The sequence below is a fragment of the Nanorana parkeri genome, unplaced genomic scaffold (genome assembly GCF_000935625.1).
Source record: "Nanorana parkeri isolate BGI_ZX_2015 unplaced genomic scaffold, ASM93562v1 scaffold619, whole genome shotgun sequence".
Classification (NCBI taxonomy): Eukaryota; Metazoa; Chordata; class Amphibia; order Anura; family Dicroglossidae; genus Nanorana; species Nanorana parkeri.
This window is the reverse complement of record NW_017306887.1, coordinates 365,064-378,430: the sequence shown is the minus strand read 5'-3', so window position 1 is coordinate 378,430 and position 13,367 is coordinate 365,064. Positions and strand designations below refer to the sequence as shown.

Genomic DNA, 13,367 nt, shown 5'->3' with positions numbered 1-13,367 from the left:
TGGAAAAGGTCGTCTCTTCAGCGCAGGTTAAATTGCTTCCAAGAGCGGTGTGGATGATGCACGGGGATGTGACTCTGTCTCATTGTCCAAGCGGCGGATTCTCAATAAATTGACTAAATGATTTTAAGTGCCAGGACAGGAGTCTAATTAGCCCGTGGAACATTGGGAAAAAATTGTAATCCACAAAAATAGGTTGATTCTGATAGCAAATCTGCCGTAATGCATTGACCAGAGGAAAAATGTCTACCACAGCTAAATTCTTCTTCATATTTTTTACATAAGCCTGGGAAAACAGATGTACAATTTGTTCACAGTTTTCATTGGCTGTTTCATTGGCTGTAAAGGAGCAGCAGGTCCTCTTTACATGTACGTGGCTGGACATGTAGCTGGACAGAACGTCACTCAGACTGATGGCAAACTAACAAAGTTTGCAGCTAAGTTTTTTTTTTTTTGGTGGAGTAAGTATTTACGGTTAGGGTCTTGGCTCTAGATAGGGGCAATAATAAAAATTATATTTTCCGAATGTGGTCTTTTGGGCTTGTTGGTTCTGTGTGGGAGAGCGGTTCTGCAACTGGAAGAGAAACAATAAGAGTTGCAGCACCCTGGATGGCCTGTAGGGGAATGAGCTCTGAGGGTTTGACCAATTTGGCGCGGAGCAACTCAAGTGAACTTCACAGAGCCCTGACATCAACACTGCTGAACACTAGGGGTGCACCGAAATGAAAATTTCAAAACGAAACCGAAATCTAAAAAAATGTCAGGCTGAAACCGAAAATGTGTTTTATTTTAACTTTTTAAAAAAATATTTTATTTGTATTCATTTTTCATAAGCTTTTTATTTTTTTAATTTTATTTATTTATACATGATTTATGAAATATTTAATTTTTTACTTTACTTTTAGGGGCTTCGGGGAAATATTAGGGGTCTAGACCACTGATATTTCCCTTTTAAAATAGAAAAAGAGATTAAGGACACAAAGTCCTCAATCTCTTTTTCTGCAGCCCCTGTTATGAATGAACAGGAATCCTCTATGTGTGTTCCTGTTCATTCATAACATGAGGACAGAGTATGTTTACTATATCCACAATCATGAATGAACAGGAGGTGATGTAGATCACTTCCCTTTCATTCATAAATGAGGATATAGTAACCATACTCTGTCCTCAATTATTTACAAACACTCAGCAATCACTGATCCCTGACTGCTTGTACTCGCTCTCCATCCTGACAGCTTTCATAGGAGGCTGAGCGAGCAGGGCAGAAGGAGAGCTCAGCCTCCTGTGACAGCGCTGGCTGTCTCCGCCCACACACCGCTCTCCCCTAATCTGTGACAGGAGGCTGAGCAGTGCGGGGAGGAGAGACGCCGACCGCTCACAGCGCTCTCCTCCCACAGTGCTTGGCCGCTTGTGACAGTTTCTTTCCTCCCCACTGGGACACAGAGCAGCTCCCAGCGGGGAGGAGAGAAAGAATGGATGCACAGCTGTATCGGCAGAAAAATGGCACTTTCTGCATTATGCCAAAAGTGCCATTTTCAGCCGATATGTTTCGGGGGCCGATATATCAGTGCATCCCTACTGAACACCTTTGGGATGAATTGGAACACCGATTGTGAGCCAGGTCTCCTCATCCAACATAAGTACTTGAGCTCAAAAGTGCTGGTTTAGCTGAACGAGCAGAAAATCCCATCCCACAAACACCAGAATCTTGAAGGAAGACTTCCAAAAAGACTGGAGGCTGTTTTAGCTGCAAAGGAGGGGGAACTCCATATTAATGCCTGCTATTTTGGAAGGGGGTGTCCAACAAGCTCATATATGTGTGATGGTCAGGTGTCCATAAAACATGATGGTGCAAAATCTGAAAATCTGTAAAATTAGAGACATTTAAAAGCTATGTTTAGTTAAAAGAAAGAAGACATCATGGGGCCAAGGATTATATAGGGCCCCAAGAAGGTTGGCCAAGCTCCTGTCCAATGGCACTGCATGTCTCCAGACCCAACAGGGCAAAAGCACATGCCTATGTGCATTGAAATCACTCTAGAAATCCTAAGTCATGTATTTTTTTTTCAATCTATTAGAAAATAAAATGCAGCTGGTTAAGTACACGTGTTTTGCCTGGGGCTGTAATGTTCATAATCACCCTTTTTACAGAAATAATAAGCAGACAAGGAAGCAGCAATTAGTTCTGTCTATTTGGAAGCCACTGTGCACAGTTTATATTGGCGGCTGTTTATGTTTTATTTATACAGTGAAAGCAGGAGAAGGCATTACCCTGTGATTGAAGAAAACCTCTTCACTTATATATAAAAAAAATACATGCATTACACTTATGAAAAAAAAAAAAAAGTGTCACGATTTTCAAAGCCTAAAACTGAAAGGCATTTCATTTGTTAGGAGGGAAGACTCGGCAGCTTGGATAAAGCCATTAAGCTATCAGAGATGTCAATGCAACATCCCTCGATATGTCGAGACACAGCTCTCTTTTTTTTTTCTTTAATCTGCTATTCTGACACCATCTTTTCTATTCTTTGATTAGTGACAATGCGCTCTATCATGACTGGATAGGTCAGGCGGAGTCATAATTGCAGGATCTCTCCCATGTTGAAGAATCATGGACATGTTCAATGGGCAGAACCTGAATGGTTATTACGTAATTCAAGAGTGTTATTAACAGCGTTATTCACAAAAGGGTTATTCATTGGAGGGGTGTCACCAAAATTTTGGCATTTTGACATTTTGGTGTCACCCCCTCTAAAAAGTCAGGCACTCAGTCATGGACCGAGAGCCCAACAGTGCCAGAAGAGAGGAGGGGACCCGGCGGCATAACCCATCCCGCCGGGTGAACGTCCCCTCCTCTCTCTGCCGCCACCCATCACCAAGATGGCCGCCGCCAGGCATGCACAATGCGACGTCACACGCTGACAACACGGCCGGATGTCACCTAGTCTAGAGACTGGGTGGCACCCGACCTCGGGACGCCCCTGCAACCAAGGCCTGACCTCGGGCGGCAGAGAGAAGAGGGGCGGCAGGGATTCCTATCGTCCGATGCCCGGGAATGAAGTTCCGAGCACTGGGCGGGTAGTTGTTTTTTCTACATTTAGCTTTGGACAAGCAAGGCTAAATGTACAGCAGGGAAGCCACACGTTTACAAGTGATCTTGAATGGCCTGAATGGAAATCTTCCCATTAGAACAAAAAGGTTTAGGCTTTGGATATAATTTAAAGTAGAACTGAAGCCAAAACTCTATGGGGGGGAATATATCAAAACTGGAGCAGACAAAATCTGGAGCAGTTGTGCATGGCAACCAATCAGCTTCCCTCTTCAGTTTGGTCATTTTGAAAATGAAAGAGATAAGCTGATTGGTTGCCATGCACAACTGCTCCAGATTTTGTCTGCTCCAGTTTTGATAAATTCCCCTCTATTCGTTTTGGATAGAGCAAGGGAGGGTTACTCACAGGAAGTGAGAGAGGGGAAATCCCTCCAACATGAAGGAAATCCCTGGTGGTCAGCAGGCTCACCAGATCTAGAGTCACCATTGGAGGATATTCTGTCAATTCCTGCTCTGAAGACAACCCAATATTTGGGATTTTCTTTCACTTTCAGTGGACAAATAGAGAAGGTGAATCTCCCTAACGAGAACACAGACAGCATTAAAAACCTGACAGGTGTTCTAATCCCCTCCTGCTTATCCAAAACTAAAAAGAAAAGTTTGGGCTTCAGTTGCACTTCAAGCCGCTTAAAGGAGAACTCCGGGGTTAGGGCTTTTCCCCATAGTTCTCCTAACTAGCGTCCTCTAAGCTCAGTATACCGCAAGCTACAGCTCGCGGTATACTGAGACACCGCAGCTGAAACGGATCCCGACAATTATGTCTGGATCCGCCCAGCTGCGTGTGTGACAGCTGGTTCTGCCTATCTAGAGGCAGAGCCAGCTGTACCTGCCCCCTCCCCCGTCCGTTACGCCAGTCAGCGCTGGAGGATCGGAGCGGGGAGGGGGGAATCCAGTCCCTCCCCTGTCATGGCTCTCTGCCCTGACAAGATCGAGAAGTGAGCGAACGCCGGTATGTGTTCGCTCACTTCCGATCTACTAAGCCGACCTGTGACAGTCTCATTGTCACAGGTCGGCTAGAATTATGAGGCTGAGTGAAAAGCGCTCACCTCATAGTTCTCCTTTTAAACATCACTGACTCACTCTTGGGTTAGAACCAACACAGCCACATAGTAGAATTCTGAAGGGAAGACCTACCGAGCTGTCTGCTAAAGAAACAACTGCCAAGTGTCACAGCAAACCGCTGAGAAGAGACATCTTTATTACAGTAAATAATGAATAAATTCATGTTTATTAATCTGCAACGCACACACAATTAATATTTCAGCTGAACTTGACCTTTGGAAGGAAGCCCATTACATTTTCATGATACTACACTTATACGGCTTCATCCAGTACCGAGACGGAAGTATTTATGCGAATTGCACGGCGAGAAGAATTCACAGGAGATTGTGAGTTACTTACTGAACAGATCTTTGGATGAAATTACAGAAACACAGCTGTGCTCGTGTCAGTCCCGGCAGATCTATACAGAGACATTAACCGACATTGTTGTACATCAGGGTAATTAAGAATGTAAATCACTTTATATTCCAGTGCGCTTTTTATTATGGAGAATTTGCAGGAATGAAATGTTTCGGCGGTTTTACACTGTAACAACGTCAGATTCAATTAAAGGCGGAACTAAATTGGGAAGCCGTGGTTTAGAAATGGGTTACTTTTGTTACATTTATTAGAGCTCCATAGCTGCTAAAATGAGGGGGGAAAATTAATTCCGAAAGAAAATTGGGACAAAATTTTCTGAAATTCGGACACATCCGAATTTCCGAATCCCAATGCATCCGAATGTGTCTGAATCCGAATTTCCGTTTATGAATTTTGGATCCCGTCCGAATTTTGTTCAAAAACTAAACTGAATCAGACATGTGACTTTTCTGGACAATCAGGTGTGTTTTCAGTTTATTGCCTCCGAATGGGTCTGAACACAAATGTTCGTTACGGCAACATGGGAGCCATATACAGTATATACATATAATACTAAAGATGAGGCCCCTAGGTGCGAATGCCATTCGGGATCCAAATCTCTGAATTGAATTCGGGAGCTCCTGAATGCCATTTGGGTGCGGGAGCCTCAGCTTTACTCAGCTTTAGTAATATATGTATATGGCTCCCAGACCCGAATGGCATTTGGGATCCGAATTTCCGAATTGCATTTGGGAGCTCCCGAATGTCCAGGCATCCCGCACACCTGGAAGTGTCAGATGTGCAGATATTTTAGGTGGCCATGGCTCTTGAAGACAGCAATGATTCCTATAATAGGTGGTGATGTTCTATTGTTTTATTTTTAAACCTAAAGTAGAGGTGAATCCTATTTTTTTTTTTTTATCTCCTTTGCACCTCAGTGCAGCTCATCTTTTGCAGTCTCTCTGCAGACACTTCCTTCAGGCTCCATTTACACCTAGGCAAGTACAGCAAAACACTCAAGACAAGGAATCCCATTGCTTGTCTTGAGTGGGACAAAACACCTAGATGTGAACAGGGACTAACAGAGGCTGCATGACATTGCTCAGGGATGAGCTTTGCGTTTGGGTGTACCAAGAGTTTGACCTGAACCCAAGCTGATAGGTGAATGGACGATTGATTTGGCCAGTTCGCCCACCTACCGAACCTCTGTCTGTGTCCTAGCAACCAAAGTCATTAGTTGATTGGTAGCTGATGCACACAGCGCCATTGGTTGCTAGAATGCAGACAGGCACATCATTATAACCTATGATGCTATGGGGCTGCTACCGTCTTAGCAACCAATGACCCATCTAGACCCCTCTGGTTGGTAAGACGCTAGCTAGGGCCCCCACCTATTTCCTAGTAACCATTGGCCAGTTTGCTCATTACTACTCAGGACTGGTTTCCTAATAGTGGAAACAGGGGTCCATGCCTGAGCAGAGTATGTCACCACTGCCCCTTGTAGTCTCCATTGATCCAAGGTGACAACGTATGAGCACAAATGGGAGAAATTTTCATATATATAAAAGGAAGTGCCAGAACAATTACTTTCATGGCCAAATGACCAGGTATCATTTTAACGAAAATATTGAAAATAGCTTTTGGGATTACATATTTTAGGGTTATATTCAATGTTATTGATTGGGTTTAAAGAAGTATTAAAGTCTTTTTTTGGCATATATCTACTGCTAGTAAGCAGTATATATATGGCCCAACATTAAAAAAAAAGAATTTTTTTGCCAAATACCAACTAACTTACCTGTGCCAGCACCGCTTGCTCCTGGCTGCAGAAGTCCCGGCTCCCAAACGCTGTGAAGGAGGAAGTGTGGGCGGGCGCATGCGCAATACAGATCACCGGAGGGGTGAGGAGGAGAGCGACACTGAGACTCAATGGACGCAGCCGGGGGCGTGCATGCCGGACCGACTCTGTGCGCTGGATCAGAGATTGGCACCAGCGATGGAGGGACTGTAGAAAACAAGTGGAGGGAAGAAGCTGTTCGGATCAAGGGGTATTATATAAGGTAAGTCCTTAAAGCAACATGGGGGGGGGGGGGAATCTGCCTTCAATGTCACTTTAAGTCTACTTTAAATATTTACCATGTAAAGACACAAGAGGGGCAGCGTTTCATTGCAGACGTATTTATCAGGAACACGCAGGTCACCTCTAACCCTGTATTTTGTGAAAACTGCATCCTAGGCATGTCCAGGGATTCTTAACTCTGCCCATCCAAATTCATCTGCAGTCTCCACCAAACACTGAAAAGAGTCATTACAAAATGCCAATCTACAGTATACAGTATCCTTCACAACTAACTAGGTTGCTTGGTCAGCTCCTTATTGCCTACCCACGGTGGATGACAGTGAGTGAATTCCAGGTCAAATCCCGAAGGTAGACCAATCCCAAAGAACTTGCTCATCAAAACTTACCAGCCACCAATACTTTAGCCGTCCGACTGATAATTGCACCAATACCCTCCACAGATGCCTCGCACTGGTAGGAACCTTCGTCCGGCCGGTGATGTCTGGAATGTACCACAGTCTGTATTATAAGAGATCCATTGGGCAGCTGTTGTCTTCGGTCGTCTATGGCAAGGTTCAGGTAAACGCCATCCTTTTTCCACTTGATGGTCGGAGACCCTCGATCCGAGGCTGCCGAACAGTTTAAAACCACGTAACTCCCCCTCATGGTGACCACGTCTAACGGCTCAGAGGTGAACCATAATGAAGTGAAGCTTTTCACCTGGGAACCTGAAACAGAAATTCATGGAGTCGCCCACCGCAGGCGATCGCGCTGCGGGTGCCATTATTTTCTAATGGCATCCCGGTGCATGCGAGCACGATCGTGGCTAAAACAGGCGCGCGTCGTGTATTGCAAAAAAAAGGTGCATGTACCTTTAGTCTGCGATTGCCGTGTGGATGACACCCCATTGAAATCAATGGGGCAGCGTGGCATTTGTTGTCTGCCTTTGTGCAGGACCGCCCGATCCCGGTATGCGCGATCCCGGATCACTCAGGTCTGCACCAGGCCTAAACCCACGCATCAGGATGCAAAGTCCATTCGGTTGTTACGTGCGAGCCGATTGCCTGAAGATGCAGTCCTTCATCTGGCTGCGCTCAGCTCACACATATAGCTCTCCCCTCTCACTGTGTACACGGAGAGGCAGGGTTACTTTTAACCCTGCCTCTCTGCTCACCGCATCGGCTGTCAGTGAGGAGGGCGGGGCCCGGAAGACGCGGCCAGCGAGGAGAGAGGTAAGTGCAGGGGGGGCGGACAAACGAACAAAACCGCCTGGCGGCCGGAACTGCATGTTCTTGGCGTCCGGGGATTCCACAAATGCTGCCGCCCCTCTGCGCCTTGCCGCCCCGAGGCCGGGCCTCGGTGGCCTTGTGGGGAATCCGGCCCTGCACACACTGCATGTGAACGTCCATGCCTCACAGCTTTGCTTTGCTCCGCACGACTTCGCTTGCAGTGTGTCACAGGTTTAAGGGTTCCTTAACTCCAGCAGAGAAAAAAAAAAAGGTCTTATTCCCTGCCAGACCGGGCTGTGCTGTGAGGCAAGTGTGCTGTACAAATCTCAGATCAGGACGGACAGGAATTCAAATCCTTGGGCAGGTAAAACAGCTCCCATATATGTATTTCATCTGTGTATTTAGCTGTATGCCTGGAATCCAGCTTTACCTGCTTCAAATTAGCCTTGTTCTCCAGTTTCAACAAATGCTTTAATATATATATTTACCAATCTGTAAACGAGGAAAGCAATTAACAAGCTTACCGAAAAGCCCTCCAATACCTGCGTTTTTATATTCAAGATCACAGCTTCTTTTTAACGTACTGCCACCACAACAACCACATAAACATGCATAATTGCCTTTCCGAACACCTTTAAGTACGTCGCACGCCACAACAAAACATTATTGCGGCTCGGTTTATCCCTTACGACGTTGCTGTTTATTTCCTACGCAGGACACCTGCATCCTAGGAGGCTGTTTAGTAAATGTAATAAACTAATTTGTACTTTAGACTAACACTTTAATCTTTTTTGTTTTTGTGTTCCGTGCACTCCCAACCAAGGAAACACTTTTTAGCATTTGCATGTATTAGCATAATGGCACAATAATTAAAGAGTGCTTTGCAAGGGACAAAAACAGCACTTCAATCAATCTTAATCGCGCACAGTGGGGTGTTAAAATAAAAAAATAGGAAAGCAACGCCTTTTCTTATTAGGGACTCTTAATAGATACAAACATGTCCGCGCTGTGTGTACATGCGTGATTTATACCCGTCATCAGGAAGCTGAAAGCCTCGAATTACAAAAAGGCAAATAAATAAATACCAATTATCTCCCAGAGATACTCCGACAATGCGGGCTCGCCTGCAGGAAGAGAACCGATATTGTTAGCAGCGGTGGTGTTGACAACGTATGTAAAGCCAAAGCTTTTCTTTTTGTTTTTGGATTTGGAGTAGGGAAGGGTTAAAATGCCCAGCAGTTTATTTTTTGTGCTGTCCTATCCTGTCGGGGAAGACAAAACAGTCCCTTCTCGGCCGCCTTTTGGCTAAGATCATATGCAGTATCTGTTCTTATCAGTGGAATGAGGGGAAAGGAGCCGCTTTACTGGCCTTATGGCCTGTATGGCTGGAATCTGAGTACCCTGCCTGAGTGATGGGGGTCCCAAAGGATCCTGGCTATGGGAAGGAAACCAAATTGAGCATCCACTCACGTAGGAGTGGGGGTCGGGAGTACTTCTTGGGTGCTGGGATTTAGCAGGGCCCAATTCCTCCTGATTTGGACTGGTCTACCTTGTCTGCCCAAGGGCTGGGAAGGCACGAAGCCTGTGGTGTTAAGCGCCCCGTGGAGTGATGACCCAGGGGTGCCCGAGTAGCACTATGGGTTTGGGACCCCACTGTGTGAAAGGCACTTTGCCCACGACACTTTTGCTTTTGCTGCACATCACCTCTTGGGCTGGGCTTTTTGGAAGTTGTATCACCGGGCCGCAAGGCCCAGCCTTTGTCTAGTACACTGGCACTTATTTATTTGTCTTCACTCATTGGGGGCCTCCCTTCGGGGGAGCCCTCAACCTTGTACTCGGTGGTCGGCTTCGGCTGGCCACAAGGAATGGGTCTGCCTGGTTTTAGCGGTGGTGCCTTGCCCCTGTCAGGAGCCTTGCGCCCGGTGGGGTCAGAAATGGGCCCTTTAGATAGCACCCCTTCTGTACACTTTTTTGTGTGTGTTTCACGTGCACCTTTTTTGTTCACTTTTTGGATGTTTTGTCGCACGCCCCTCGGGCTTCAGAAAAAAAAAAGAGAATCAATATTGTTAGCAGTGGTGTTAACAGTGTATGTAAAGCAGAAGATTTTCTTTTTGTTTCTGGATTTGGAGTAGGGAAGGGTTAAAAATCCCAGCAGTTTATTTTTTATGCTGCCCTATCCTGTCGGGGAAGACAAAACAGGAAGTGAGAGGAAATCACTACAACTTGTAGGAAATTCCTCTCATAGACCGTTCCCCATCGGTAGACTTGTTTCATCTCAGGGCGGCACGGTGGCCTAGTGGCTAACACTGGGATCCTCAGTTTGCATCCCGGCCAGGAGACTACCTACATGTTGTTTACATGTTCCTCCTGTGCCAGGTTGCTAGGAGCTCTTAGCAACCTGGGATGCTCTGGCCAAAAAGGGAGTCGCACTCAACTCCTGGCAATCAGTGACATCAGTAAGCTGGGCAGGAAGTCAGTCAGAGTATTCCAGGTTGCTGGAAGGTTCTAACCAGCCTGGGATGCTCTGGCCAGAAATGGGAAGGTAACCATTATAGGGACGGTCCTGGCATGGACTGATGAGAATGCATAGTATGTAAAGCGTTGTTTATATTGATGGCACTAAATAAACATCTGTAAAAAAATAAATAAATGTCTTGTTCTGGTGACAACTGTCACAGAGAGGGAGGTTTGGGGGTACATTTGGGTTATACCTGAGCATACTAATGAAATCTTAGTCTAATGCACTGTGTGCTGGGGTGACAGCATGTGCAGAATAGGGTGGTACAGTATGGGGGTCCCAATTCCATTGTCCCCTCTAGGGCCCTGACTTACAGAGCTACCCCACCATTTGCACTCACAAAGTAACAAATATCTTGAACAGGGGTGTTTTTATTTTATAAATGGATGGTAGATCACATTTAATTACTGTAGAAACCCCCCTTCAGATGCCTTTAATAACATATTTTTTAATTTCCTTGGTAAAGTTATATAGTTCCTCCACAGGGTTCTCCATGAAGGTTTAACCTCTTCTACGCTGGAAGAGAAATGACTATGTCAGAGTGTTTGTGAAGAGCCTAATCTACTGCACATGTAACAATTACAAGGTTAATTAACAGAACAATCATTATCTCAATAATTGGCATAGGGGGGTAATCCTGCTCTGTCTCTATTGCCAGATGTTTTATCATTTGAGTGTTCGCATGAAGCTTATGTGAGGCAAAAGAGAAGAGCAACCTCATGGAGCTCGTATGGAACGACCTCTGAGAAGAACAGGTAGCAGTAAATATTCACATAGAACTGGGCTTGTTCTGTAATATTGAAGACGTTTCGCTCCTCATCCAAATAGCTTCTTCAGTTCTAATGAGTGTCAGCATCTTTCCCCTGTGTATGTATGGTCCATTTTTTTTTTTTAGAATAGGGGAGTAGGGTCAAGTTAGAACTCTTGTCAAGTTTTTATTGCTAATGTGAATCTAGAGGTAAAGCACCACACTGTGATATCAAAGTTCAGATACATATTTATTCAAAAGTAAAATCTGGTAAGGACTGTACACATAGCAAACGTCCTTCGGGGGCCAAACCTCGGTGGTCAGCAACTGGCATGTGCAGTAAACTTTTTCAGCAAACGCCAGCTGCCGATGAGCCTTTGCTAAATACCAGTCCAAATAGGTTTTTTTATACTAAGTTCATATAAACAATTTTCATCTTTTAAGCCATGACGAAGGGAGTGAGGCTTGGCCCAGAAACACATTTGCTACGTATAGAGTCTACATTTTTTATAAAATTTTACTTTTGAATACACCTATATCTGAACTTTAATATCACATTGTGGTACTTACACTCTTGGGTTACTTTATACAATTAGAGCCCAAGTTGACTGTGAAAACCCTTTGGTGTGCAGATTAGAAGCCGTCAACTTAGTGTCCAGACAGTAGAAAAAACATAGGAGAATGAGGCTGTTAAGGCACTAGGTGACAGATCCAAGAACATTCTTGGATCTGTCAACTGGTGCCTTAACAGCCCCATTCACCTATGTTTTTCCACTGATTTATCAGGGGTGTGGCACCAATTACTCAGGACTTGTTCACGGCAACTTGTTTTATTTAGTGTCCAGACACAGTACATCCAAACTTCTACTGTAAGGGATACAAAATCATTTCAGGGCACCTTTGGATAGATTTTCTCTCAATTCCGATTGTGTGTCTATCACAGGAAGTCAATGGAATTCGGCTGTATGTGCCATTGGGATGCAGACAACATAAAATAAACTGACTTGTCCGAATTTCCGAGAATTCGTCCGAATTTCGATTCGGAACGAAACGAATCGCACATGTCTAATATACACTTTAATCCAATCATAATGGAATGTGTCAAGGGAGATGTTGATTGTCCAAGAACACCTGATTAGGTTTCTAACCCTTTGCCTACTTTAACCAAGAAATAAAGAAACTATAAAATAAAAAGAAATAAAGAAACTATAAAAAAAAAACTATTTTAGTCTAGACTTAGGTTTATCGGCCACCTAAATATAAGATCAAAAACAATGGACAGTAAAACCCATCACTGCAATAATATCTTTGTCTGACAACCCCAAACCACTGAGAACTCCATCACTAGTACGAACTCCATCACTCCTCCAGCCACCCACTGAACAGTTTTGCTTGCCCCTCCTAACTCTCCTTACCTAACTTCCTAGAGCTGCTTTGATAACCTCTCTGAAGTACTGAGTCTACTGTCAGTGCATTTGATATAAGGAGCTTTTTTTTTTGAGCCTGCCAAAAAGCCCACAACCCAAACAAGTGAAATACGGCTAAACAAGTGCCAATTATATTAGCAAGCCTTTCGCATAACTACAGGTCATGCATTATTGAAGGGTCCAGCTTCCCAGGCTGCAATCATTTATTGAAAAGCGAGCATGAAACTGAATCACAACTTGACCATAAATTTCAGTGTTGGGGAATAACAAGTAACAAACTTGCGTGTGATTTAATAAGCGATGCATCACATAAAAAACTGCTGGCCCCACAGTATTTTAATATGTGGCCATTTTTCGGCCAAACGATCATTTCTGCGAGCAACGTAATGGCTAAAGCTGTCTTCATAATATATCTCAGCGCGCTTGGAAAAAAGGAGAGAAGACTTGTTGTCGGCAGCCGGCTGTAGCTGTTATAGATGTCCTCCGAGGCATAACAAAGAGGAAAGATTAGCAGCCGGTTACCACACTAGATTTGTGCCTTATTAACATTTTATTTATGTTTATAGAAACAGTAAATTATCCCACAACAGGAAGCATGGACTATGAGAAGAAGAAAAAAGAATGCTTCAAATTCTCAAAGTTAGTATCAACATAAATTTACTGAGAACCAAATGGAAGACAAGGAAAAAAAGAATAATATGCATATATGATATTCAAAGTATTATCCTCTCACTTTCTTCCCCCTTATCTTCTCAAGTTTTCCTAATTCCCCCCTTACTCTTCCCATTCCCCCTTCTCCCCATGTCTCTTTCCCTCTCTTTCTCTCAATGGCCAAATCCGCGCAGGCAAACCGCCCCAGTGTGAACGGGACCTTAATGT

General features: G+C 44.5%; 1 protein-coding gene across 1 annotated transcript in view; it reads right to left on the bottom strand.

Moving 5' to 3' along the window:
- The window catches only part of DCC (DCC netrin 1 receptor), a 410,882-nt gene extending 403,028 nt beyond the window's left edge, over window positions 1-7,854 (bottom strand). The window contains exons 1-2 of the mRNA XM_018562973.1: window positions 7,741-7,854; window positions 6,974-7,298 (exon numbers count right to left, since the gene is read on the bottom strand). Coding sequence (XP_018418475.1) covers window positions 6,974-7,298; window positions 7,741-7,854 — 439 coding nt within the window. The remainder of the gene's footprint in view (window positions 1-6,973; window positions 7,299-7,740) is intronic.
- Between the last annotated feature and the right edge of the window lie 5,513 nt (window positions 7,855-13,367).